This window comes from Equus przewalskii, chromosome 3 (genome assembly GCF_037783145.1).
Source record: "Equus przewalskii isolate Varuska chromosome 3, EquPr2, whole genome shotgun sequence".
Classification (NCBI taxonomy): domain Eukaryota; kingdom Metazoa; phylum Chordata; class Mammalia; order Perissodactyla; family Equidae; genus Equus; species Equus przewalskii.
This window is the reverse complement of record NC_091833.1, coordinates 116,037,463-116,062,392: the sequence shown is the minus strand read 5'-3', so window position 1 is coordinate 116,062,392 and position 24,930 is coordinate 116,037,463. Positions and strand designations below refer to the sequence as shown.

The window sequence follows — 24,930 nt, the reverse complement described above, 5'->3', positions numbered from 1 at the left end:
CCTCAAACTTACCCCAAGAGGAAGCGGGGAGTCCAAGGAAAAAGTTAAATATTGGCGCAGAAAGCCTTCCCTGCCCCTCCCAGTCCAGTGTGTTAATAGGAACTACAAGGAGGTGGGAGGTGGCCCCCCGACTCCTGGATGCTGACTCACGCACTGGCCACCTCCCACCTGCTCATCCTTTGATACGGCATGTCCTGACCCCCCTCGAGGGCAGGGGCTACCTCCTCTCACCCTGCGTCTCCCAGCCAGGCCTCGCAGAGGGGAGACCCGGGTCTGAGATCAATCAGGTCATGAGGACAGACCCACTCATCCGTCACGCAGAACTCGGAAACACGGACGGTCCTGTGCCCAGGGCGGGCTGGGGAGAGGGTCACGAATTCCAGTGACCGAGGGAGGGGAAGCCCACCTGTGGGTGGAACCTCTGGCTGACAGGCCAAGGGCACACCTCCACCTCACCGGAGCACGCCTCTCACGCACGGGGGGCAGCCGGAGCACCAAAGATGAGCCCCAGATGGAGGGAGACCAACCTGGGGAGGACGGCACCCAGCTCCCAGATGTCTCCCATGGGCGGGCAGGGCTGAGACCTGATAATCAGAGCCACCCCACCATCTACCTGTGAGCCTAGGGAAAGATCCAGCCTTTGCTCACTAAAAGGGCGTTCCATCCCAGGCAGACTAGCAACTCCCGTGCGGAATCCTTCCCAAAGGACCCGGCAGAGGAAAGGGCTACCCTGAGGATTAAGGGTCAAACTCCATATTTTAAGATTCATTCAAGTCTCTGGGGCTCTGTGCCCTTCGAGAACCCACTAGGAGCCTCTACCCAGCTTGCCTTCCTCTCTACTCTGGCCCTGCCTTAGCAGGGTGCACTGAGGAAGTGGGGTGTCAGCCCATAGGACACCCCATGGACCTCAGGGCTGGAGGTCCACAGTTACATGGATGGTCAGCCAGCTGAACCAGCGCCACACTGGCCAGGGCTGCGACCGGGTCCCCAGAGAGGCTCCCCTGATCAGACCCTAGCAGGGCAGGATTATTCCTGGAGCAGGGTGATGCTCAATGGCACTGCCACATCGCAAGCATGAGAGACGGGAGGGGTGTGAAAACATGAAGACAGTAACTTGAGCATGACAACTTCAAGGAGGAAGACCAGGCTCGGAGAGGAGGAGAACCAATTGCCATCTCCTCCCTGGCCCGTCCCACCCACAGGGCCAGCCAGGCCGCAGTCCCTGACAGGCCGAGGGAGGGGTCCTCGATTTCCTCCAATGACCCAAAATCTCCAGGAGATGAGCCTCTGGCTCTGCCCCCAGCGCCCTCCGGCTGCTGACAGGCATGGGCCCCGACAGGACGCAAAGGAGGAAGAACCAAGCTCCTCATCCAGCAGCCCCGGGGGCTTTCCCCACTCACAGCAACCTCACAAAAGTAACAACGCTGATGCTTTGACCCCTAGCTCTGTTGAGTGCCACTAATTTCAACACATTACTCATCCCATGAGAACAATGAGGCACAAATGTCTCCCTTTTATCTTGTCTGATTTTTGCATTTTGGAGATTTTGAAGAAAATGAAATTATCAAATCACAACATCTTACCAATACTCAAGGGGACAGTGCACTTTTCTGGCATTCAGTAACCTGCTTTCTGTTTAGATAATCTCTATGGACTGAAATGAGCCGCTCTAGACCCTGAAGCCTGAATGCTTCTGGAAAAGTCCATTAAAGGCCCAAACACTACCACTCTGACCTCAACTGCCTCCTCTGAGGAACCAAAGTCCAGTGTGTTAATAGGAACTACAAGGAAAACGCTAAAGAAGGAGATTATAGGTAGCCTAGTTATTACCACGGTTTCCTTAAAGCGTATTTAATTCAAGATGGCCACACCATTTTAAACCGGTCACCAAGGAGAACAGAGTCGCTGCCTGCAACCCAGCAAGTGCTCAGCAGCCCCCGGCGGCGCACGGTTACCTCCTCGATTCCAGGTCTTCAAAGTGCCACTCGGAGAACTTCCTGTTAATTGCTTCCCACCTAACAACAAATGTGCCACTTGCAACACCACTTGGTCAACAAAGTCTCGAGGGAGGGCAGCACAGTTCCTTGTGCGCTGAGCTTTCTCTCTGGGCTGAAATCCGGGCAGCCACAGTTCGGAGGCCCGGGCCTCAGGCGTGTGCCCAGCTGCGCCATGCAGGGCTCCGTGGCCACCGGGGTGATGGGCACTGCTGGCAGCAGCCTGGGGGGAAGCAGGGGCAGGCTCCCGGCCAGCTGGGCCCAAAGGGCAGCCCCGCCTGCTGTTAATGTACTGGGTCCTCTGCTCATCGAGGGACAGCTCTCTGGAGGGGGGGTATGTTCTGGATTTCCCGACGAGACAAACCTGCATTTGAAGAGAGCAGAGCAAGTGTGTTAGCAGGTTCCTAGAGTCTATTTCAGCGTTCTCCATAGAATTCTCTTGTTCTAGAGTACAAACTATAAAAGTTTTGATATTTACCATGAAAGAGATTCTTATTTTAATAACTAATACAACATCAATGATGTAGAAACAAACACCAGCAGCTGGAGCTCTCTGCTGAGATTTGCAGAGTTCTGACAAACATGCACCAGCCAGTCCACCCCTCCAGGAGCACCGTGGGCCTAGCCCTCAGCATGGCCCTTGGTCAGCCCTCCCGCCACCGCTCCGCCCCACGCAGACCCTGATGGACCCCCACGAGCTCTGAGCCGAGGCTATGAAGGAAGGAGGCATCAGTACAGGGACCTTGCCAGAGGGAGGGCATGCTCGTGTGGACCAGGAGAGCGCCTGGTGGAGCACAATGTTTAATTCACACTACTCCCTTCCTCCTTCACACATCCAGACGAAGGCTGCCCTTCCAGAGCCCCTGAGAGAGCGAGGCCCAGGCCAGCCACGCTGCCATGAGCACAGCATCTCAGGACTCTGTTCTTGGGCATTAAGTACAAAGCCAGGTTAGAGGTGAGGAAAGGAAACACTTCTACTTACACCAGAGGCACCCCTTATGGCTCTCTAGCTCTGCCACCTGCTAAATACGTGAGCTCAGGCAGGGACTTGACTTCTCTGTATGGGGACTGAGAGTGCCTGGCATGTGATCAGTCCTCACTAAACAGCTGCTACATGTGGCCATCGCCTTGCATCTGACCCCCAAGCCACCCAGTGATAAGAAAGCTGCGGCTCAGAGAAATCAATCAATAGTCCAAGGATCCTACAACTAGTGAGGGAACGACAAATGCAGAAATCAAAACTGCAGGGCCCTCGTACCCACCTACATGACCCAAACTCTAGCAGTTCCCAAAAATCAATTCCAACCTCAGAAGACTATGACTTGCCAAAATAGTGGGCACTTAAGAGAATGACACGAAGGCTCTGAAGACAAGTCCGAAAGGACATTTTCAAAATGCTTCTGAGCAGTGATAGGATTGACAGCAATGATGTCCCTGAAGCCCTTGACTGCAGGGCCCAATCACTGCCAGCTGGTGACAAAGATGCTGTTTTATCTGGTCCTCAACATGAGCCATGGAGAGCTGCTCCTCCCCACCTGACTGGCGAGGATGCGGGCCTAGGTGTTGCAATCTGCCCCCGAGTGCACTGCTGGAAAGCGGCAGGGCCAGAGCTGAGCCCAGATCCTGACCCAGGATTTGGTCCTTTTCACCACGCGAAGCGATCAAGCTCTGTGACTTAGACATGAAGGATTTTTGTGTTTTGTTTTTCAAAAGAAGCACACAGCCATAGTCTTGTAAAAGACAGTTGTCAGAGATTAATGTAAACTGATTCCTCTCTTTCAGAGGGTCAAGTCCTTGGAGCAATAAGCAGGAACCCCGCCCAGTGTGCCCTGACCACCGGGCAGGGTCACAGAGAGGGGCCACTGTTTTCAGACAGCACAAGGACCAATTTCTGCCTGGACAGATTGCATTTCAGGTAAATCTGAAGTAATGAGCCTTTTAATAAGAAAATTTGAAGTCACTTTGAACTTCTAAAACAACTTTTTTTTTTTTTTTTTAAGATTTTATTTTTTCCTTTTTCTCCCCAAAGCCCCCTGGTACATAGTTGTATATTCTTCGTTGTGGGTCCTTCCAGTTGTGGCATGTGGGATGCTGCCTCAGCGTGGTTTGATGAGCAGTGCCATGTCCGCACCCAGGATTCGAACCAACGAAACACTGGGCCGCCTGCAGCGGAGCGTGCGAACTTAACCACTCGGCCACGGTGCCGGCCCGTAAAACAACTTTTAATCTCAGCCCATCATTTGGGAATCCAAGGAGGCCAACTCGGAGCACCCCAGCTCAGATGACACTGGGCCACAACCCACACAAGCCAAGCTGACGCCTCCTCTAGGAAGGGCCCCTCGGGCTGCTCACAGTTTCTGCAAAGACAGCAAAGACCTGGGGAGGGTTCCTGCAGAGCCGCTACAGGCCTGCAGAAGGAAGTGCCAAACCCCTCCAGAGGAGGGGACCGTACAGACAGAACGAGCCCTCTGAACCCCAGCAAGGACTGAGATGTTGACACTGGCACAGGCACCTTCTGGAACATTCACACTTTCAAACATCACACTGTCGTTTTTGGTTCTGTGACACGGCCCTGAGCTTTCCATCTAAACAGCAACACAGCATGGAGAACACCCACGGCGGTCAGGACGTACGCACTCTCTTGGTAGAAGGAATCCTAAGGCAGTCCTCCTCCACGTGAAATCCACAGGTCGAGCCCACTTCCGTAATGAAATCCAGGTATTCCCGGTACTGGGTCTTCCCGCTCTGCCTCCGCTGGTACTTCCCAACAAAGTCAAAGAAGCAGCAGGGAAGGACAAAGAAGCGGCAGTTGTAGGAAGACCTTCAAAAACAACCAACAGACAGAAACCAAAAGTCCTGAATAGATTCATAAAAGAAAATTCAGCAGAAAGCCCATGGTAATGGTGTACTAAGGTAAAACATAAACCTTTGCTCCTGGCTAATTTTGTTCTTTATGTAAAAAAGGAATTACAGGGGCCGGCCTGGTGGTGGTTAAGGTTGCACGTTCCTCTTCAGCGGCCCAGGGTTCGCCAGTTGGGATCCCGGGTGCAGACATGGCACCACTTGGCAGCCATGCTGTGGCAGGCGTCCCATGTATAAAGTAGAGGAAGATGGGCATGGATGTTAGCTCAGGGCCAGCCTTCCTCAGCAAAAAGAGGAGGATTGGCAGCAGATGTTAGCTCAGGGCTAATCTTCCTCAAAAGAAAAAAAAGGAATTATATGGGGGCCATCCCCATGGCCGAGTGGTTAAGTTCCCGAGCTCCGCTGCAGGCGGCCCAGTGTTTCGTTGGTTCGAATCCTGGGTGCGGACATGGCACCGCTCATCAAGCCACGCTGAGGCGGCGTCCCACATGCCACAACTAGAAGGACCCACAACTAACAATATACAACTATGTACCGGAGGGCTTTGGGGAGAAAAAGGAAAAAAATAAATTTTTTTTAAAAAAAAGGAATTATAGTCTTCCCCAATTTATTTTCTAGAAACAATGCAGCACAGTACTTTTCAATAAAATATGATTCTAATAACTTTTATAAAAAATATTTTTCCATTGCAGTTATTCTTCTCAACTGGAATCTAAAACTTTCTGAAGTGCTTTGAGATTTCAGCTGTCATAAGAAATTTCAGAGGTAGGCACAACAAAGGTTAAGATTTTCTTTGCGCTATCCCTTGAGAGCTAAAATAGCTCAAAAGAATCCTGGATGAAGGAGACATGGGGATGGCAGCATAACCAGCATCTTTTATTTATTTATTTATTCATTCATTTATTTATTTATTTTTGAGGAAGATCAGCCCTGAGCTAACATCTGCCGCCAATCCTCCTCTTTTTGCTGAGGAAGACTGGCCCTGAGCTAACATTCGTACCCATCTTTCTCTACTTTATATGTGGGACGCCTACCACAGCATGGCGTGCCAAGCGGTGCCCTGTCCACACCCGGGATCCAAACCAGCGAACCCCAGCCCACCGAAGCGGAACGTGCGCACTTAACTGCTGCGCCACCAGGCCGGCCCCATAACCAGCATCTTGATGACATCTCCTTCTGATACAGAAGCATAAGCCACCTCTGACAGACACCTGGAGTTCCTACTTTGAAGAGACAAACATTGCTGGAAATCATCTTTATACTGACAGATTTTCTCCTCTGAAGACAAACCCTCCTGTTATGAGAAAAATACTTCCAAAAAATGGCACATCTTTCAAGACTGGATACAAATATTGTAGAAGTAGCACGGTTTTGATCAGCATTGTCCAATAGAAATATAACATGAAAAGGAACCTTCATTTTACATTTTCCCATAACCATATTTTAAATAGTGAAATGGGGAATTTATTTTAAATTTAACCCAATATATTCAACCTACCATCACTTCAACACTTTGAAGCAGCTATATTTGAAGTGCTTAATAACCACAAGCAGCTAGTGGCTCCTGTTCTGGACAGTAAGGTTGAGGCAACAAACATCCCCAGCCGCTCACTTCTCCACTTACTCACCTGGCCGCAATGACAGGTATCCACGGGGTTAGTTCATCCGAATGGTTACCAATTAGCCAATCAACGTCAGGGAAAAGGGTCTTATCATTTGGTGTGATTGCACCTTCCTAAAAGAAAAACACAAAACAAGACTAAATGTTTAGCAAATAAATGCAGAGCTAGTGAGGCAGCAGGACACAGCGGGAGGGCCAAGGCCCCACGGAAGCACAGCTGCTCTGGGCATGACCTCAGCCCCTCTGGGCATCCTGCGCAAAATACCAGGACTAGGAGTGAGAAAGTGAACACCCCTGGGCCCATGTCTGCCCCAGAGTGCCGAGAGTACTGGCGACTTTTGGCGGTGTCACAACCAGAGAAACGAACACTTGTCTGACTGCTAATCTCTGTTTGATAATTAAAAATGTGCTTCTTTACAAAAACAAAAAAGGAACTATAGGAGAGATGGGACACGGAAATTGCTTCATCTTTGGCAGAATATGGGAGGACGAAATGGCCCTAAGAGTGGGCAAGTGGCGAGCAGCTAGGTCTGAAGTTGATTTAGGTGCATAATATAATGCACTGATACAACCTGAAAGTCTAAGCTTCCTTCTGCAAAATGAAGCACGTCTATGAAAAGATCAGAGGTAGGAAGAACTGACATATAAAGTATGCATTAGTTCTTTGCTACTATCCTATTATCTTTTGTAAACTCTCAGACGGCAAGGAAAAACCCATGGAACAGGCATGTTAACCATTCTGATAATTTCTCTAGTTAAGCTGGAAACAGCTTGCTTTATGACTTAAGAACTTTAAATAAAAGCTCTATCCTTTCTGCTAAATAGCAGGCCATCGTTAATTATTGAAATCAACAGCCTCAATTGTGAATCTGTCAGTAAAAACTGGAAAGAGAGAGAAAAGACACTACACTACCACTCAAAATCCTCTTAATTTTAAAACTGAGGAATCTATCCCCAAGGGAAGTAAGCAGAGTGTCATTCCCTGATGAAAACAAACGGAAGGGGCTGGACGGGCCAAGTGGTCAAGTTCGGGTAGTTCGCCTCGGCGGCCCAGGGTTCACTGGTTGGGATCCTGGGGACGGACATGGCACCACTCATCAGGCCATGCTGAGACGGCGTCCCACATAGCACAACCAGAAGGACCTACAATTGTGTACTGGGGGTCTTTGGGGAGGAAAAAAAAAAGAGGAAGACTGGCAACAGATGTTGGCTCAGAGCCAATCTTTCTCGCCAAAAAAACAAAATGGGGAAGACTTTACAACAACACTCACTTTTCAAGGCCATTTCTCACAATAAAACACAAGAGTCTTGTAGATATAATGTATACAAAAATAGAATTTAAATTCTACAGTCTTTCTAGGTCTTAAATAAGCATATGTGCTTCTATTTATATGTATATTAAAATATTGGAAATAGCATTGCTCACCTGGTATATGCATAATCTAAAAACAAACCAAATCTTTATTCCCACCCACTCTAGATTTAAATTTGCCTATTTGTCTCTTTAAATGGCTTGTATTAACAAAACCATAATTTACACTTAGTGATTACCACAGCAACATTTACAGTTACCTTGCCAACAGCACACTAGACAACCAAGCCCCACATGTTTTACGAAAACTTTTAACTGACATTTTGAATACAGCAAATTGCAACATTCCTATTTCATATACAGCTTCACAAGCAAAATTAAGACACTTTGTGATCACCACAATGCTTTTTTAGAAACAGGCTTTTTTCTTACCATCTCTTGCTTATAAGCAAAAGAGGTTTTTGAAAGAATGAAAAGAAGCTGGATCCCATGCTTGGCCTTTGAATGTCCAGATCGTTCATGGAAATGACTCATTTACTAGGCACTATGCACTTGCCAACAAAACACGCTCATTTCTGGCAAGTTCTTCTAGAGCAGAAGGCCTAACAGAAACGTGTTCAGCTTCTACCCTCATATTTAACACCAGAATAAGCAAGACTATTCTAGCACTGAGGCTGAAGGTCCAGGTGCAATGAGAAAAAAATTCACAAGAGATCAGAACACAACTCTATCAGCAGGCCTTGACGACGGGGTGGGTAGGGTCTCCCCCACTCCACAGAAAGTCTGAGGCAGGTTGCTAGGGAACCTCAGATACAGCACTAGAACCTTCTACCTGTTCTCTAAGAGGCTCCTCATGCCAGCCAGCTCTTCCTTAGGGTCACAACTTAAACAGAGGGCTTATTCAACTGCTGTTTGAACTTCTTACCCAAAGAAATTATTTTGCTTTTTCACAAAACATAGGGACACAGAAAATTCTAAAATCAACATGTTATTCCTTTTGCCTAAATCATCACCCTCATACCTAAATTTAGAGCCTGATTTTAACCGTGTAATAACACCTGGTCTGCACACACGACGGAAGAGCATCCCAGCACATCATCTGGCTTTACCAACACACTCTTCAACCTTGAGATCTCTAAAGTATGTTTTAATTTATTACAATCTATGAAGATATAAACAAATGCAAACCTTTGTAGCTGTAGCCGCCCCTGACACAGGAAGGGTTAATAATCACTGGAAAAAGCTTGCCAACAAACTGTGACCCGGAGGTGAGAAGGCCGGTTAGCCAATGACGGGTAAGACCCCCTGGGGGGCAACCTAAGCCAGGCGGCGGCCGCCCGGGGGCACAGATGGAGAAACGATATCAATATCGGGAGCAAGAGGGACCGTTGCCTAAGAGACCTTGCCTGCTCTGAGATAAAAATATAGGAGCACAGCAACAACATGATAATATCAAAACAGAGGCCAAGAGAGGGCTCCTTGAGAAATCACTAAGAATTCTTGGCATTCGCTAATTACTTCATCCAGAACACCTGTGTATGTTTAACAGCTGTAAGCTATGTATATATTGAAACGCTGGTTATAATAAACTCAGAGTGGCCATCAGCCCTCTCCGCATCTATCCTGATGTGTACATTGGATTGCGACACCGACAGTAGCATAAAGCAAAGCATAAACATATAATGAAAAACAGCAGATAAAGAGCTGTTGGACAGCTCCAATGAATTTCCCTTCCTCCGATCTTTTATTTTTTGCAATATCATTCTTAACTTTAAAAGAAAGTGAGGTAGATAGAAAATACAAAAATAGTCTCAAAAACTGTATTTTCTATTTACAGATGAAATGATATCCCTGAGAATTGTTTCAAAGTAACAGCAGGACTAATGTGGGGGGGGGAGGGGGAGATAAAAGAATGAGCGTTGAAGCTGGTTGATAAGTTTCTGGGGTTCATTACACTCTTCTCTCTGCTTCTATATGTTCTTGACATTATCCATAAAGAAAAATAAACACTGGTGTCATTTCCCAAGCCGGCCTTCTGCCCTCTGGTGGATGAGAAGCTGTGTCCCAGTCACACCCCCGCATTCTAACTCCAGGACTAAGGTCTTGAGGCGAGCAGGGAGCCGCTCAGCAGAAGCTGCATCGCAGGAGGGCAGCCACAACCCCGGGGTCCCAAAGCCAAGTACTGGGCCCCACTGCCGAGCGCTCCCCTGGCTACTGGGAGGCCTCCCCTAGAGACCAACAGCCACAAACACTTGACAGGGGCCCCGCTGTAGGGTCACTGCTGAGGAGGAACCCATCATGTCCCTCCCTTAGGGGACACTCAGGATGAGCGAGAGGCTCTGGACCAAAGGTGGAGTGACCTGGGTCACTGAGCCCCACGGTCATGGGCTGAGACCAGGCTACTGGCCGGCTCAGAGCAAACCTGCGGTCTGTCTCCGCAGCTCCGTGGGCGTGTGCATGTCTGCGGCCAGGCCGCTTCCCCTCACTCTCCTCCCCGACTCCTCACACCGCGCCCCCGTGCTGGGAAGCAGTCCCTCTACTTACAGCAAGGGACCTGCCAGCTCCCAGCGGCGGCATCCCTGCCTCCCTAGGTTTCCGCCTCTTCTTAGCTGTTACCACCACCTGAGGCACCACGCGCCCACTCATCTATCCCTGGGCTGTCTGTCCCCACCTCCCCACACAACGAAGGCAGGAACCTTTCATCACCGCTGAATGTCGGCACCTAAAAGAATGCCTGGCAGGCAGCAGGCACTCAAATATTTGGTAAACATGTGAATCCCTTACTTTTTCTCCTGTTTTTTTGGATACATCTCTTACAGCATTCAAGATTCTTCCTGAAATGAAAGTGTATTTCAAGTAAACCTTTCTGAAAAGCATCATGGCAATATTATCAAAAATCTTTTAAAATCCAGCCCTATGAAAAAGATTCCTTTTAAAGTGGACTAAGATTTACACGGTGTAACCTGTAATCTGACAGCAGGTGGTCAAGAAAAGGAGAAGAGTCGAGGCAGCAACCACGCCTCCGTGGCGTGCTGTGCGTGTGGCCTAGCCTCCCTGCGGCACGGGCTCCTCACCTGTGAGAGGGGCATAAAACGGACAGCCGACCGCCCGGGCCGCACGAGGGCGCCAGCGCGTCCAGACACACAGAGTTCTGGGGAACAGCACACAGCACTCAGAGGGTCGGCAGTGGGGACAAGACTCGGTGCCTGGCTGTTCCGTGCAATTGGACGGAAGAGAATTCACCCATTTAAAAACAATGCTTACTGGCTGGCCCCATGGCCAACTGGGCCCTGCTTCAGAATGCTCTGCTTCGGCACCCACAGTTTCACCGATTAGGATCCTGGGCGTGGACATGGCATCGCTTGTCAGGCCATGCCGAGGCAGTGTCCCACACAGCACAACCAGAGACAGTCACAACTAGAATATACAACTATCTACCAGGGGACTTTGGGGAGAAGAAGGAGGGAAAAAAAGAAGATTGCCAGCAGATGTTAGCTCAGGTGCCTATCTTTAAAAACAATAAAAACAATGTTTACAAGTAATTGTTGAAGGCTTTGGAAAACGCCAAGGATGAGATGTTACCAAACAAAAGCTAGAGCTAAAATTCTACATACAATACGGTCACAGATGTCATTTTTAAAAGTATGTGTATTTATGTCCATAAAGAAAAAATAGTGATTATCTCTGGGTAGGGGTATTAAGAAAAAGAGAATGTCCCATTTCAAGGAAATGTGAAGGGTAAAAAAATATATATGGCACAGATATGTGAGAAAGCGTCTGGGACACACGGTCCGCTCTACCCCTCATGTCCTGCATATCCGAGAGCCAGGAGGCCATCTGGTCAGGGGTGCATCTCAACTCTGTGCTGGATACCTCGCCACCCCCCACTTGCCCCTGAGGAGGATGCTCCAGGATGGCTCTCCAGGAAGCATTCTTGAAAATCCCAGGCGGGGCTGAGTCCCTCCTGCGAGTCCCTGGCCCCTAAACCTCCTTTGTACCAGCCCTGACATGGCACTCTAGTTCACCGCTCATCTGTGTGGGCCCCACGATGTGTACTCCTTAAAAGCACATGAGCACAAAGACCCATGCTAAGTGATTGTCTGAACAAATGGCCTGTCACGGGCACCGGAGAAGATGCAGAGAAGATCGAGGGTCCATCCTCTGCCCCCAAGGTAGCAAGGGCACCCACACAAGATGCAAACTGCCTGCGGCAGACCTAGGGGAGGAAAGAGCACCTCCAGCTCCGGAGGTCAGCATCAATTTAACCAGAAGGTTTTGGAAAGTCTGAAGGCTCACCCTTCTTTAAATCTCAGAGCACCTAGATTAATATGAATTGTTATGCCTGGCATTTCTGATTGGCCGACACACAGAAACATACCCACTGAGACAACGGCCACCAGGGAAAACCACGCTGAGGTCAAACAAATGCAGAAAGCCAGTACCTCCAAGCGAGTCTGTGGTCCATACATGTCCCAGATTTTTCTTCTTCGGATATCAATCCCTCGGCCTGGATGCTAAAATAATAAATTTCAGAAATCAAAGGTTAAGCTCAGCACATCATAATAAACTAGCAAAATAAACTACACTCTGCAGGGGCTGCCACCAGCGCGAAGTGCAACAGAGCCTCAGCATTCACAGACGGCACAGCAGTTTCTCAGCTCTCCAGACACTCTGGCTCCTGCAAGACGCGGATGAGGCCCTGTACTCCATTAGCCGTCACGAGCCTTTACAAAGGGGAAGCAGAGCCGAGAGGCCGAAACACCTCCAGGGCTGGAACCCCAGGAAACAGGCCTGGAAAGGGAGCAGCTCTCTCGGCTCTCAGTCTAGTTCAGATGTCGGGCACGGCTGCTCTTCCAGCTTGCCAACCAAGACGACAGACAGCCATCCTGTGAGGCGAGTCCTTACCAAGTACACTGTGGCCACGCCCGTTAGCTCACAGGCAACCCCACCCCCCAGCGTCTCCACCTACCAGCCTCCAGGTCACCAAGTGATGCGCTAACACCCTACATACAACCTGTTTACAGGTATTACAATTACAAACCCATTCTTTTACAAAGCAATTCAGAAAGTACATTTTAACAACTCCATTCCAAGTTCCCACAGTTGAGGACAAATATATCTATCCCGTAAGGCAGAATGCTACGGTCAGAAGAAAATCAGCCATGGGGTCATCACAACTGGGCTTCACGCCTCGAGCGTGAAGGTGCTGAGCTCCAGCTCTCTGAGCCGGGTGATGGGGGAACAGCACCTGAGGCACTGGATTCACCAGGAAGGCTGAGACGACAGCAGAAACTCCAGGAATGGGGCGCTACGGCTTACGTTTGCTGACCTGCTCTGACCGCCTTTACTTCTCTGACGCAGAAAACAGATGCAAACTAGCACCACAATTTACACTGTGGTATATGTGTCCGGGACTGTCCTCTGAGCTGAATTTAAGCTTCTCGAGGGCAGAAACCCACCTTGCCCTTTATTCCCCTTGCAGTGCCTTGAAATGGTGGGTTTTCTAAACAAAATTATTTGACAGCAAAAACACATGTGCTGTTGAAAGTCTGTGGTTTTATAGGTACGCCTCACATGTTCCTTAGAACCGCTCTTCTAGTCTAATGAGGTGGCTGTCTTTCCCTCCTGTTTTACAAGCTGCCCGTTCTACAGAGCAACAAAGTTTATAATCAGACACTATGCCAGTAGCCAGGATGACTCTGAATCCAGGTCGTACCAGGAGAAAAAGATCTCAATGAACCTTGGGCTGGACTTGAAGACACTCTCTAGAGAAGATACTAGAAACGGCCATGAACCGTGCTTTACCCCCTCACTGCTCAGGATGTGGACCAGAAGACCATTTCCGCATCCTAAGTCAACAAAGGACTGCTTAGCTGTCACTCCCCGCTCAGCTCTTTCTTCTTCCCATAGAATCTAGTCAACAGAAAAAAAAAAACAAAGTCAGTTTGTAATTCACTCTATCCCAGAATAATTCAGACACAAACCCCACGTGAGACTACAAATCGCACTCCCACACAGGTGGAGAGGCCTCATCAGAGGCCCTGGGCTTTCACTCAGGTGACACATAGTTAGGCAGAGTGTGGCACATCGGCCCACTGCTCTCGAGTGATGCCGCCTGGAGCATCAGAGCTTTCTTCTTCCATCGAGAGTCCAAAGTAAAGTGGCCATGTCTGGGTAAGAGCTTTACAGGTTATTGTTAGTTTCTTCACGCTTTCTCTATATTCTTTAAGTTTTGTATACTTTGATAATCAAAATAAAATATGCTATGTCTAAAAAGACTAAGAGAATTGCAATTGAAAGGAACTTGGAAATTATCTAGTCTAAATATTTTATAGATAAGAAAAATCCAGACTATTAAGTTAAAGAGCATGTCCAAATTTAGGTGGCTAGCAAGCTGGCTAAGGAAAGATCTAGAACTAGAAACACCAAATGCTAGGAATGGAAGGGATGTGCTAATCACATGAGCTCCCATATGCCAGCCAGCATCTCCATGTTGACCATTAATTATGAAAGAATTATTTAGCTGAATGCCTGCAGTTACGTTTCACAATTCAAACTTGTTGTACACTCATGCAAAAGCACCATGCAAAGTTAAAAAACTATTATTGTGTAAGCAACCTTGGCAAAGAGAACTACAAACAGCCTAGGTTACGAATTTGACCAATGTCGCCCACTCCTGTAGCATCTGCCCATGGCAGGCTTCCCCCACCCACCCCACTCAGATTACATACATTCTTACCAGCAGGTAGGTGGCAATAGCCACATCTTCATACACAAACTTCTCAGGATCAGTTACTTCAGGCCACACCTAAAACATTTTCAAGAGCATATGTAAATTGTTCTCCATCTCCCCACCATTTCACAATGTTGAATATTCCCTTAAGGTGTAAGTCAATCTGGACTAACCACGCAATAAAATAACAAAAATGAGCTTGTTCCAAAGACAGAAACTCACTGTCGGTCTCTCATAGTAAGAGACGTGCATAAAGACACACAACCCTCTACTAAGTCTACGTGGCAGGACACACCAAGGGCAACGCGGTCCACGCAACACCTTGCAATAGACAAGGTACGTCAGATATTCAGACAGGCAACTAGACATCAGAGGAAATGCTCAGCTCTTTCTCCCTATCTTCAGCTCTTCCATCTTCATTGTTTACCCAGAGGAAGATAACGAACAAGGACACAAAGAGGAGGCGGGTGGGGAGGCCGACAGGGGTCAAGAGGCCAGTACTCTAGCCCCGTGTTCTGTCAGTGACTAGCTGTCATTCGTCAGGAGTGTCACTCAGCTGTTGTGTCCGCATCTCCCTGTGTGTAAAGCAGGGACGAAGCCTTAACCACCACGCAGGATGACCATCAAGGTGCTCTGAGAACTGTAAAACACTAGCTATGCAAGTGCAAGTCCTCGTTATTGAAATTAGTTACGTGCAGAAGAGGAAAAACCGATGGCCAATGTCAAATGTTCAATTTCTGTTTCCCGTCATGGTGGAATAGACAGTTCAGACGAGCTATTTCACTAAGGACAATTTTAAAAGCTGGAAGAATATAAAAGTCCCTTCTTGAAGATGCTGAATGGTTACTAAGATGATGAAGGAACACAAGGCCAGGATCTGAGAGAGAAGGGGAGCCAGCCTAGGTCAGCAGATCCAGGACCTACACACGCTTCAGCAAGAACGAATGGTACTGCCTCAAGCCTGTGAGTCTGGGGTGCTTTGCTACAGAGCAATAGATGACTAATAAGAGAAACATGGAAATGACAAAGCGTGCTTGCTTCCAGGAGGAGGAGGGAGGGGTAAACTAGGAAGAGGACAAAGGAGGCTCGACTGAGCTGGGTGCGCACCCACAGAGGCCTGCTGTTACCTTCTTTGTACATCTTAGATATAAAGTTCACGTTATGAAATTTATCTCCTTTCTGGAAGTTTCTTTTGTACTTTAATTTCTCATATATTTTCTTAAAATATCTTTTAAGTTTATACCAAAGAATTACGGTAATTTAGTAATTTAATGTTCAATTATCTTAAATTTAAATATTTCCCTTTTGTTCTTTTGGAAAAAAAAAAACCAACAATCCTTTTCCATAACACTTGCCAACGCTGCTGTGGTGTGCATCCCTAAGAATGTCAGAGCAACGCAGGACTTACGTGGGTATACTAAGACTTAAGTCTGCGTCTGTACAGAACTAGATGGTGCACAGGAAAAGCAATTTTACCCAGCGTAGTCTGGTCACACTTCCTCCTGTAAGCGAGGGGCGTCCCGGACGCTGTTCCCCAGAATTACCTTGACCATGTCCTTGTATTTCTCCTTAAGCGCCCAGTAGGCCCTGCTGTACTTCAGCACGGAGATGAGGGACAGGGTGCTTTTAAACCCACTCTTCCCGCTCTCCACAGACCACCTGGCCAGCTTGGTCAGCAACTCCTCCCCAAGCCAGGTGAGTTTGGGATAAGCAATTCCATCTGGATGCCATCTTTCTGGACAGAAAATTAAAACGGATATGAACCTTTGAAAATAAGAGAAATGTGAATAAGTAGAGCTAGCTTCAATCTTATTTTAAAATTATACGTTTATTTGCTGAAAGAAGAAATAAGACAGCTACGACCACAAAACGTTTTATCGAAAACACAAACTAATCTGGAACTAGTCACAGAATTTTCATCTAACAGAGAAAAACATTTAACAAGCAGAAAGAATGCCTCTCCTCTTGCAAACATTGCTGCAAATGCATTTACACGTCCCATGAGACCCATCAGGACGGACAAACAACGAATCCCTGTCACCTTCTGCTTCACGGGCTAACGAGCCAGGTTCTACAGGGTCTGTGGACTTGCCTAACATTTCTATTTTTTATACATTTTCACTTGTGCGGCTTAAATGTGAGGATACCGGTTCACCAACTATTCACCAGCCAGAAAGCAGAGTGCTCACGCACGCAGCCCCCCGCAGTGTACAGGTTCATTTTGTCTACTGCGTGTCTCCTGCCCTCAGAATGCGGGGAGGCCGCGGCTCTTGTCTATTGTGTTCACGCGCTGCTCTACCCGAGCCCTAACAGTGCCTGATCCACGGCAGGCGATCGCTGTCTGTGTGCCGAGTAAGTAGACGAAAGCTCACAACCCGTGGGCCCAGATCACGACCACACACTCTCCGAGGCTGCGATTCGGGCGGCACGATGAAAGGGAAAGAGCATCAAGTTTGCCAGGCCGCAAAAAAGGAGGTGGCGTTCGATGGGGCCCCCAGAACAAGCAGCAGCACAGGCGGTTGGATGAGAGGGGTAGAGCGGGAGACAGGCGGGTGACAAGGGTGAGTTGGTCAGTCTGCTGAGAGCTATGACTATGAGGCTTTTTGCCACCACATGCATCAGAGGGACACAACTCACTCCCACAAGTAACAGACACCTCTCCTCTCCGGAAGCCTCCTCTGGGCTGAGGCCCCTCGGCAGCCACCCCTGCTCTTCCCGGGCCTCGCACTCTTTCACCACGTGTCCCCAGCAGTCACATGACCTATGCCCTCATCTGCTCAGGCCTCTCTTTGGGTGCCCCCATCCACCCTACTGGACACAGCCCCACCTTTGCTAAGGAGGGACATGGGAACAGAGAGCCATTTCCTCTTTTCCTTCTTCTCACAGTGCACAGCACCCCCTGGTATCAGTACGCAGAGGTACCTACCTGCCCCATGAGAGCCGCTCACCACCACACACCCAGCACGAGCACATGGCGGGCCCAGAGACACTACGGAAACCAGCGCCCAGGAGCACCGTGCCCCCCAGCAGCCGCCCCTCTAACGGCCATTTAACGTGTGCTCCACTTAGAGGACAACACATCTGGCCCCCAAAGTCTGACCAGTGCCAAAAGGAATGTGAGGGACAGCTGCCAGTGGGGCAAGGACAGGAAATGCCAATGTGGAAAGATGGGGAGCAGCCAGCTGAGCCCTCTGTAACTCGTCAAAGAACAGGGAATGTGATGCCAACGAATCGCAGGTGCTGGGAGCTTCCCAACATACTGAGCAGACAGACGCCACCTCCAGTCTCACCAGCAGCCCCCGCACCAGCCCCCACGAGGAGACCACCACAGACAAAGCTCGGCCCGCGGGGTGTGCCTCACTCTCCACACACCAAGGGGAAAGGGCCACACACAAGGCCCCTCTTGGCCGCTCACCCAGGGTGGCCCTAAGTATGCCCACCAAGCTTCTAAGCCTTTGACAGGTCCCCAGGAAGCCCAGCCCAGCGCCCTCCCCACTTCACAGGTGAGAAGACAGAGCCACGAAGGTGACGCACCCAAGATCACACAGCCAGTGAGGAGACCCAGGTCTGACTCCAAAACTAAGCTCTTCCCACTGGACCCTCCACTTTCTACGAAACACTGTGCAAAGCCCACACCGGTTAAACACACACGATCCCCAAGGTCCTTCTAGAAAGTGCAGACCGGATGTGGCTCTCAGGATAACATCACCACAAGAATAATGAGTGAATTTACCCTTCCTCTGACTTTTTTTTAAAAAAATATACCAAGTGGGGGCCAGCCCGGTGGTGCAGTGGTTAAGTGCACATGTTCCGCTTCGGCGGCCCAGGGTTCACCCGCTCGGTTCCCGGGTGCAGATATGGCACTGCTTGACACGCCATGCTGTGGTAGGCGTCCCACATATAAAGTAGAGGAAGATGGGCACGGATCTTACCTCAGAGCCAGTCTTCCTCAGCAAAAAGATGAGGACTGGCAGCAGATGTTAGCTCAGGGCTAATCTTCCTCAAAAAAAATAAAAAACAAAAAAATAAAAAATACCAAGTGGAAGTAAACCAAATTCCAGATTTTCCATTGAGGCCCAAACACCATATGGAACTAAGGGAGCATACTGAACAGCTCCTTTTCTAAGAAGCATCACTGAACACCCACTGTACCTAAGACCATCTGCACCACAAGGAAACAAAAAAGGAAGCATCACTCACTCCCTTAACTGAGCTGTAAGAAACAACAAAAAATAAAGAGAGTTCAGTTTATTTGAATTTGATGCTAAAACTAGGTGCTAATAGCCATCAAGGCCACGTGGAATATGGAGACTACAGACCCCAGGCAGGCTGTGACCACCCAGGCTCCACAGGAACACAGACGTAGCATGGAAACACCAACAGAAAGCACCTTTCCACTAACCCTAACTGCCCGAGGGACGGTCCCCTGGCTCTTCAGTGACCCAGAATCCTGCAGCTACCTAAAAAAGTAATCAACTGAAACCACAGAACACTGAAAGAGGAATCCGTTTTCTAGTTCTTACCATTCTTCTCTGCAACGACTGAGCTGAATTTGATACACATTGCTCATCTTGACCTTTAAATTCCCTTCATCATCATCTTCCAAAGGTAAAAAAGTTACAGTTCCATTGAGGACATCTGAGGAAAAAGAAGATACGGATGATAAACTAAAACTGCTTAGTTCAGTGTCTTATCAGAAGCCGTCATAACTTGTAATGAACCAGTTCCGGAGCCATCCATCTCCCAGGGCTCCCCACCTACTGACAGCAGTGCCAGGGGTCGGACAGGCTTTGATTTCCTATTCCCTGCCGCATCCCCGCCCTACACGGGGCAGGGCACGCGGGAGACAGTTTGCCAGGGGCTGAGTGTAAGAAGCAGCCCTAAAACCAGCATCCCCGAGGAGAGGAGCACTGCTCCCAGAGAGAGGCAAAGAGGCCTGTGAGAGCGCCACGTCTCCACCCGCAGGAGCAGGGGCACCGCAGCACAGGTCCTCTCAGTCCAAGGGAGGGGAAAGGTAAAAGGTGACCACGACACGGTGCATAAAGGCTGCAGAGCTCCCAGTCTGGGCACCGCAGGGTCAGAGAGAGCCTCCTGGAGGAAGGACCCCTGGGAAGTCTTGCAGGAGCTCAGAGGCAGACAGTACGGGGCGGGGGGCATGCACCCACCAGCAACTCTGCATTGCTGCTTGTGGCAGACAGAACAGCCTCTCCAAGATGCCCACGCCCTAATCCCCAGACTCTGTGACTATGCTGTGTTACAGGGCAAAGAGGGACTTTGCAGATGTGCTTAAGGAACAGACGTGAGAAGGGGGAGAGTACACTGGATTACGCAGCTGGGCTCAATCTAGTCACATGAGCCCTGAGACCATTCTCCAGCTGGGGGCAGAAGAGGTGCAGCTTGCGAGCAGGAGAATTTGATGCGCGGCGGGCTCCGAGACGCAGGGAGCCGTGTTCAAGAACTGGAGCGAGGCCTTGAGAGCCTTTCCACTCACCTCCTTACCTGCTACACCAGCATTTTGTCACTCAACATCCGGCACTTCTTCACCGTCTCCCTGAAGCCGTCCAGACACTGCCCCAATGAACGAACCCATCCTCTACGTGCCCCTCGAAAAAACAATCAAACATCTACAACCTCCCCAGGACACCGCAAAGGAACGGGCACAGTGGTCCCTTTAGCGCCTTTTCAATGACATGAGGTTGAGCGCGTGCTTTTTAATCTATCCGCATTCTCTGCCAACGATTCACTTCTTGACCCAACTCTCGCCAGGCTCCTCTGAGCCCTGTCCCAACTGGGCTTCAACCCCGGCCCATAAAAACCTGAACAAATACTAACACAGCTCCTAAGGGCACAAGGCTGCACCCCTAGGATGCCCCTAGGCCCCCTTAAAGTGCCTGCTCCGGAAAACTCAAGGCTGACAGAGAACTGACTGTTGGAGCCCACACCTGAGGATAGCCCTGTCCCCCGGCCTCTGGGAGGGGAGGAGCCCAACTCCATAAGCACCAGGTGGCCACCCAAACGGGTGTCACATGGACCGACCCCCTCCCCCTGCCTTTCCTGCTTTTTGTTAACTTTTCGCTGCCCTGACTCTAAGTTCACCCCCTCCCTAATCCCTCCCTCTACCTTGAAAACACCGGGGCGCCTCTGCACAAACCAAAGTGGAGTTCAGTTCACACTGGACTCTCCTCCCCACAGCAACAGCGAAGTACTAATTGAAACCCACCCTCGCCGCTTTCACTGGGGTCCGGCTTTGTTTGCCTCTGACACCTCTACTAAGAGAGATGCTCATACCTTGCACGACCATTTCCCTCGTCGGAGCGAGAAGCGGGCGATGCGGGCTCGATTTCAGGATGACGGTTCTGAGAACCACGTCCAGCTCGTGCTGCGCCTCCGGCCGCGACCCCGCCCGGGAGCCGGCGAGGAAGGCCAGCATCTCCCGATTGCCGCAGAGGCTTCGGGAAAAATCGCTCCAGAGAGAGTCCAGCTCCGAGGCGGGCACGTCGCCCTCCTCGACGCCAGCCTTGCCGGGCTGCCCGGGGGCCCCTGCGAGCAGAGGCGCCGTGGCTGCTGCCCTCCGGCCCCGGGACTCCTCGGGGACGCGCCCCGCCGTGCCCAGCTGGGGGCCTGCGCTCGTCCGGGGGCCTCCGGCCTCGGCCCGGGGCAGGACGGCGCTCCGCCGGGCTTCCAGGCGGGCGCCACACAGCCGCTTGTTGGCCACCTGCGGCCTCTCCAGCCACACGCCCACCGCCTCCCAGAAGCCCCCCGGGAGCAGAGCCCCGGGGTCGCACACCGCCGTTCGGCCAACCTCCGCCATCGTCTGCCTGACTGAAGAGCCAAGCGGCGGCGCGCCGAGATGACGCAACCCGACGGCGCGGCGTGTTAGCGTCATGGGGGCGGGGCGCCGGGGCCGGAAGTGAAAGGGCGAGGATGCGCCGGCGACTTTCGTGCTTCCCTGTCCGTGGGGCGGGCTGCCTGCGGGTGTTCTCACTGAGACTTTAGCCGTTGCTTCATTCACCGGGAATCCAGCCAAGGCGTGTGGGTGCCTGATAGAAACACGATTATATATATATTAATATATAATACATAATATTATAATACATAATATTATTATATTGACAAATAAAAATGGCAAGTAATAGGATATATTGGAATATATGAGGAAGCCATTTGGTATAAACCTAATTCGGCCTGACCTTGTCTTTCCAAAAGGGCCTGACGGAGGCGGTTGAGCATGCATTGTATATCTGCTTTAGAGATTCCCTCTGGCAAGAGCAAAGGCCCTTGAGATAAAGGTGCAACTTCCCTCCCCCTCCAAACGTTGGCATCTCCTTAAAGATTAAGCATCTTTCTTTAGGCTGGGAACCGATTGCAGCACTCATCTGTGACCGCCCAGCTCGAGGCAACACACTTGCCACCCCATGGCGTTCACTGAGACAGCAGACCTATCTGGCGTTTCCATCAATCGCTGTGCTGACAGAGCAGCCTTGTGACTATTGTAAAGGGGACATTTCAATCATATGAGAAACATACTCTTTGAGGATATATAACCACCCTATATACCCCCACTTCTTTGGAGTGCTCTGTTCCTTTGTTGAAAGACTCTCCCGGGTTATAATCCTAAGATTTAAGCTCAGAATAAACTTACCCAAATTTTCATTTATAGATTGGTTATGGATTATTTTCGTTGACAATATTATAATAATACATAATATTGTATATATGTTTTTTTGTGTGTGTGTGTGAGGAAGATTGTCCCTGAGCTAACATCAGTCCCAATCTTCCTCTACTTTCTATGAGGGACACCACCACAGCGTGGCTTGATGAGCGGTATGTAGGTCCTTGCCTGGGATCTGAACCTATGAACCCTGGGCTGCTGAAGTGGAGCGTGTGAACTTAATCATTATGCTACCGGGCCAGCCCCCAAACTAAATTTATGTTGCAAACCTCTTTCCCAATACCATTCTCATCTGCCTCCTACTTGGTGTAATTTTACTGGGGGAAGGAGGTTGTGCTGGGTGCTGGTGGCCACAGCAGAGCTGTGACAGGAGCGTGCTTAGCACTGATCATCATGGCCCATCCCACAGTAACCTGGTGACTCCTTTCTGGCCACTTTTGTGTGAATTCTGAACCAGTGAGGGAGGCGGTGGTGGTGGTGAGAGGGAAAGGAGGAGGGAGATAGGCGAGGCAAATGGCCAGAGTTTGGGAGGAAACTTCAGTGTTAACAATGTATTCAAATAATTGCAGTTAACAATGATGGCCAATAGAGCAAATGACTAAACATGAGCAGGAATGTGTGTGCCAAACGAGGTGGAGTGGGACAGATGTCAAAATGAACAAGAGCACATGGGTGGGGACTGATGGCAGAGCTCTAGTAGGGGACTGCCAAGTCATTGTCATCTGAGTTACTGAAAGAGTGCTCACCCTCCCACTCTGTTCCCACCAGCTCCGCTGCAGTTCCCAGTAGCTTCACCAGGAAGTAGCTAACGAAACATGTACAAAACCAAATTCCCTTTCTTTTCCCCAAAGTTGCTCCCCCTATGCTTGTCTCAGTGGCATTTCCATCCACCCAGGTCCCAGCAAAACAACCCACAGAGTAGTGTGTGACCTCTTCCTCTGTCCCTATCTCACCACCATCCAATAGTTGCAGTGTCCACCAGTTTTACCTAGAGATGCCAGAGCACACTCCTTTTCAGACACAGGCCAAGCAGGGTCCTAAGGCCAGAGAGGGGACCGAGTATGGGGGAATGGAGGACTGGCAAGCAAAGACCAGAAGGTGAGTCCTGAAGTAAAGCCATGGTGGGCTTTACTGGGTGCTGGAAACAACAGTCTTAAACCCAGTTACCAGTTCAGGAAGCTAAATGGAGAGAGTGAAGTAACATGGCCCAAACTTGGAGGGTGGAGGTAGACATTGTGAGAAGAGAAGGGAGGAGAGAGAGGCAGAGAAGGGAGGGGGACCTGATGACACGTGCAAGCCTGCGAACATCCGCTCTGTATGTGGGCTCCATGTGCATTTTGTGACAACACCCATCTTTCATAGAACCAACAGCAAAATGTCCGTCAACTCCTCCCCCGCTCCAGCTGCTCTGCCGAGGGCTCGTCTCAGGCCTTCGCCTCAGCTGTGCTAGATCCCCAGTTGTTCCTGTTCCGTCCTCTTCACCTTTAGCCTGCCCTCCATTGTCTGCTTAGAAACACCTACTCTCTCCCTCTCACTCCTGCAATGGGCTCAGATGAGTTCCAAGTGGAAAGATGTTTTTCTAATGTCAATAAAACATAGGAACCTGACTCACTTTTTAGTAGTTATAATTTTGGCAGAAACTGTGACCTAAACGGGGTGTGAATTCTGTAATGAAGGAGTATTTTATTACTGTCGAAAGTATCTCCAAACATTTGAAAAACAGCAGCACGTATTTTTATTAGACCACTGTTATTTGATCTGCAAGCAATCCTGGGTGCTCCTATGGACTCAGGGACCCCTTGGACCAATGCCACAGACCTCTGGCTGGAAACACTGGCCTAGATGAAAGATCAATTCTCACAGCTTAGCATGGCATGTACAGGGCCTGATAAATAAATGAAAAGCAACAGTGTATATCGGAGTATATGAGGAAGCCATTTGGTTTAAAACTAATTTGGCCTGACCTTGTTTTTCCAAAAGAGCCTGACGTGGCCTGTTGAGCATACATTGTGCATCTGCTTTAAATATTTAGTATGTCCCAAAGACAAGAACGAGGCCCTTAAAGATAGGAATGTAGCTTCCCCCAAATCAGCAATTGTTTAAGTTTAAGCATCTCTTCCTGGGAACTAAGGATTTATTCTCGACTTGCTGTGCTCACCTTGTCACCACAGACCTACTGACCACGGACCTGCTGTGCTAGCTAAGCATCTTGTGACAACTGTAGAAGGGACATTTCTATCATATGCGATGTATGCTCTTTGTTCCGAGACGGTATAGAACCACTCTGTACACCCCACTTCTTTGGTGCCCTTCCTTCTTTGGGGAAGGAAGACCCTGGGCTAGTCCTCAGATCTGGCACATAATAACCTCACCTCAATTGTGATTTGTAGATTGATTACAGATCATTTGCGTCGACAGGCCCTAGTTTGTTGATCAGTCCCTTCCTCCTGCTTTTGCACCAGAAGGTCCCCCTGATTATATCTCTGTTTTGAATAAGGGTCACAGCTGTGAGAGCAAGTGTTGCCATGGAATGAAGGAGAAGAAATTTCATAGCAGAATAGGAGTAGAAAGGGGATTTCCAAATATCAGCTGAGCATCTCCGTCCAGACGTCCTATCAACTTCTAAACTCGACGCCTCTCTAAAACTGAACGTGCCATCTTTTCTCTTCCCCGTGACTGCACTGCCCACCTTTCAGTTCCCTTTAAGTGGAAACCTTCTGACTCCTTCTTTCTTCC

At 49.5% G+C, this 24,930-nt stretch overlaps 1 protein-coding gene across 4 annotated transcripts in view; it reads right to left on the bottom strand.

The window, feature by feature from the left end:
* Positions 1-21,390, bottom strand: part of TRMT44 (tRNA methyltransferase 44 homolog) — a 28,849-nt gene extending 7,459 nt beyond the window's left edge. The window contains exons 1-9 of one of the 4 annotated variants that reach the window (XM_070613420.1): positions 20,811-21,390; positions 19,046-19,160; positions 16,067-16,286; positions 14,529-14,597; positions 13,595-13,702; positions 12,232-12,303; positions 6,485-6,591; positions 4,632-4,815; positions 1,956-2,358 (exon numbers count right to left, since the gene is read on the bottom strand). In XM_070613420.1, the coding sequence (XP_070469521.1) occupies positions 1,956-2,358; positions 4,632-4,815; positions 6,485-6,591; positions 12,232-12,303; positions 13,595-13,702; positions 14,529-14,597; positions 16,067-16,286; positions 19,046-19,160; positions 20,811-21,333 (1,801 nt within the window). In that variant the 5' untranslated portion in view covers positions 21,334-21,390. The remainder of the gene's footprint in view (positions 1-1,955; positions 2,359-4,631; positions 4,816-6,484; positions 6,592-12,231; positions 12,304-13,594; positions 13,703-14,528; positions 14,598-16,066; positions 16,287-19,045; positions 19,161-20,810) is intronic. The other 3 variants (XM_070613419.1, XM_070613418.1, XM_070613421.1) reach the window with 3 other exon arrangements.
* Positions 21,391-24,930: the final 3,540 nt, after the last annotated feature.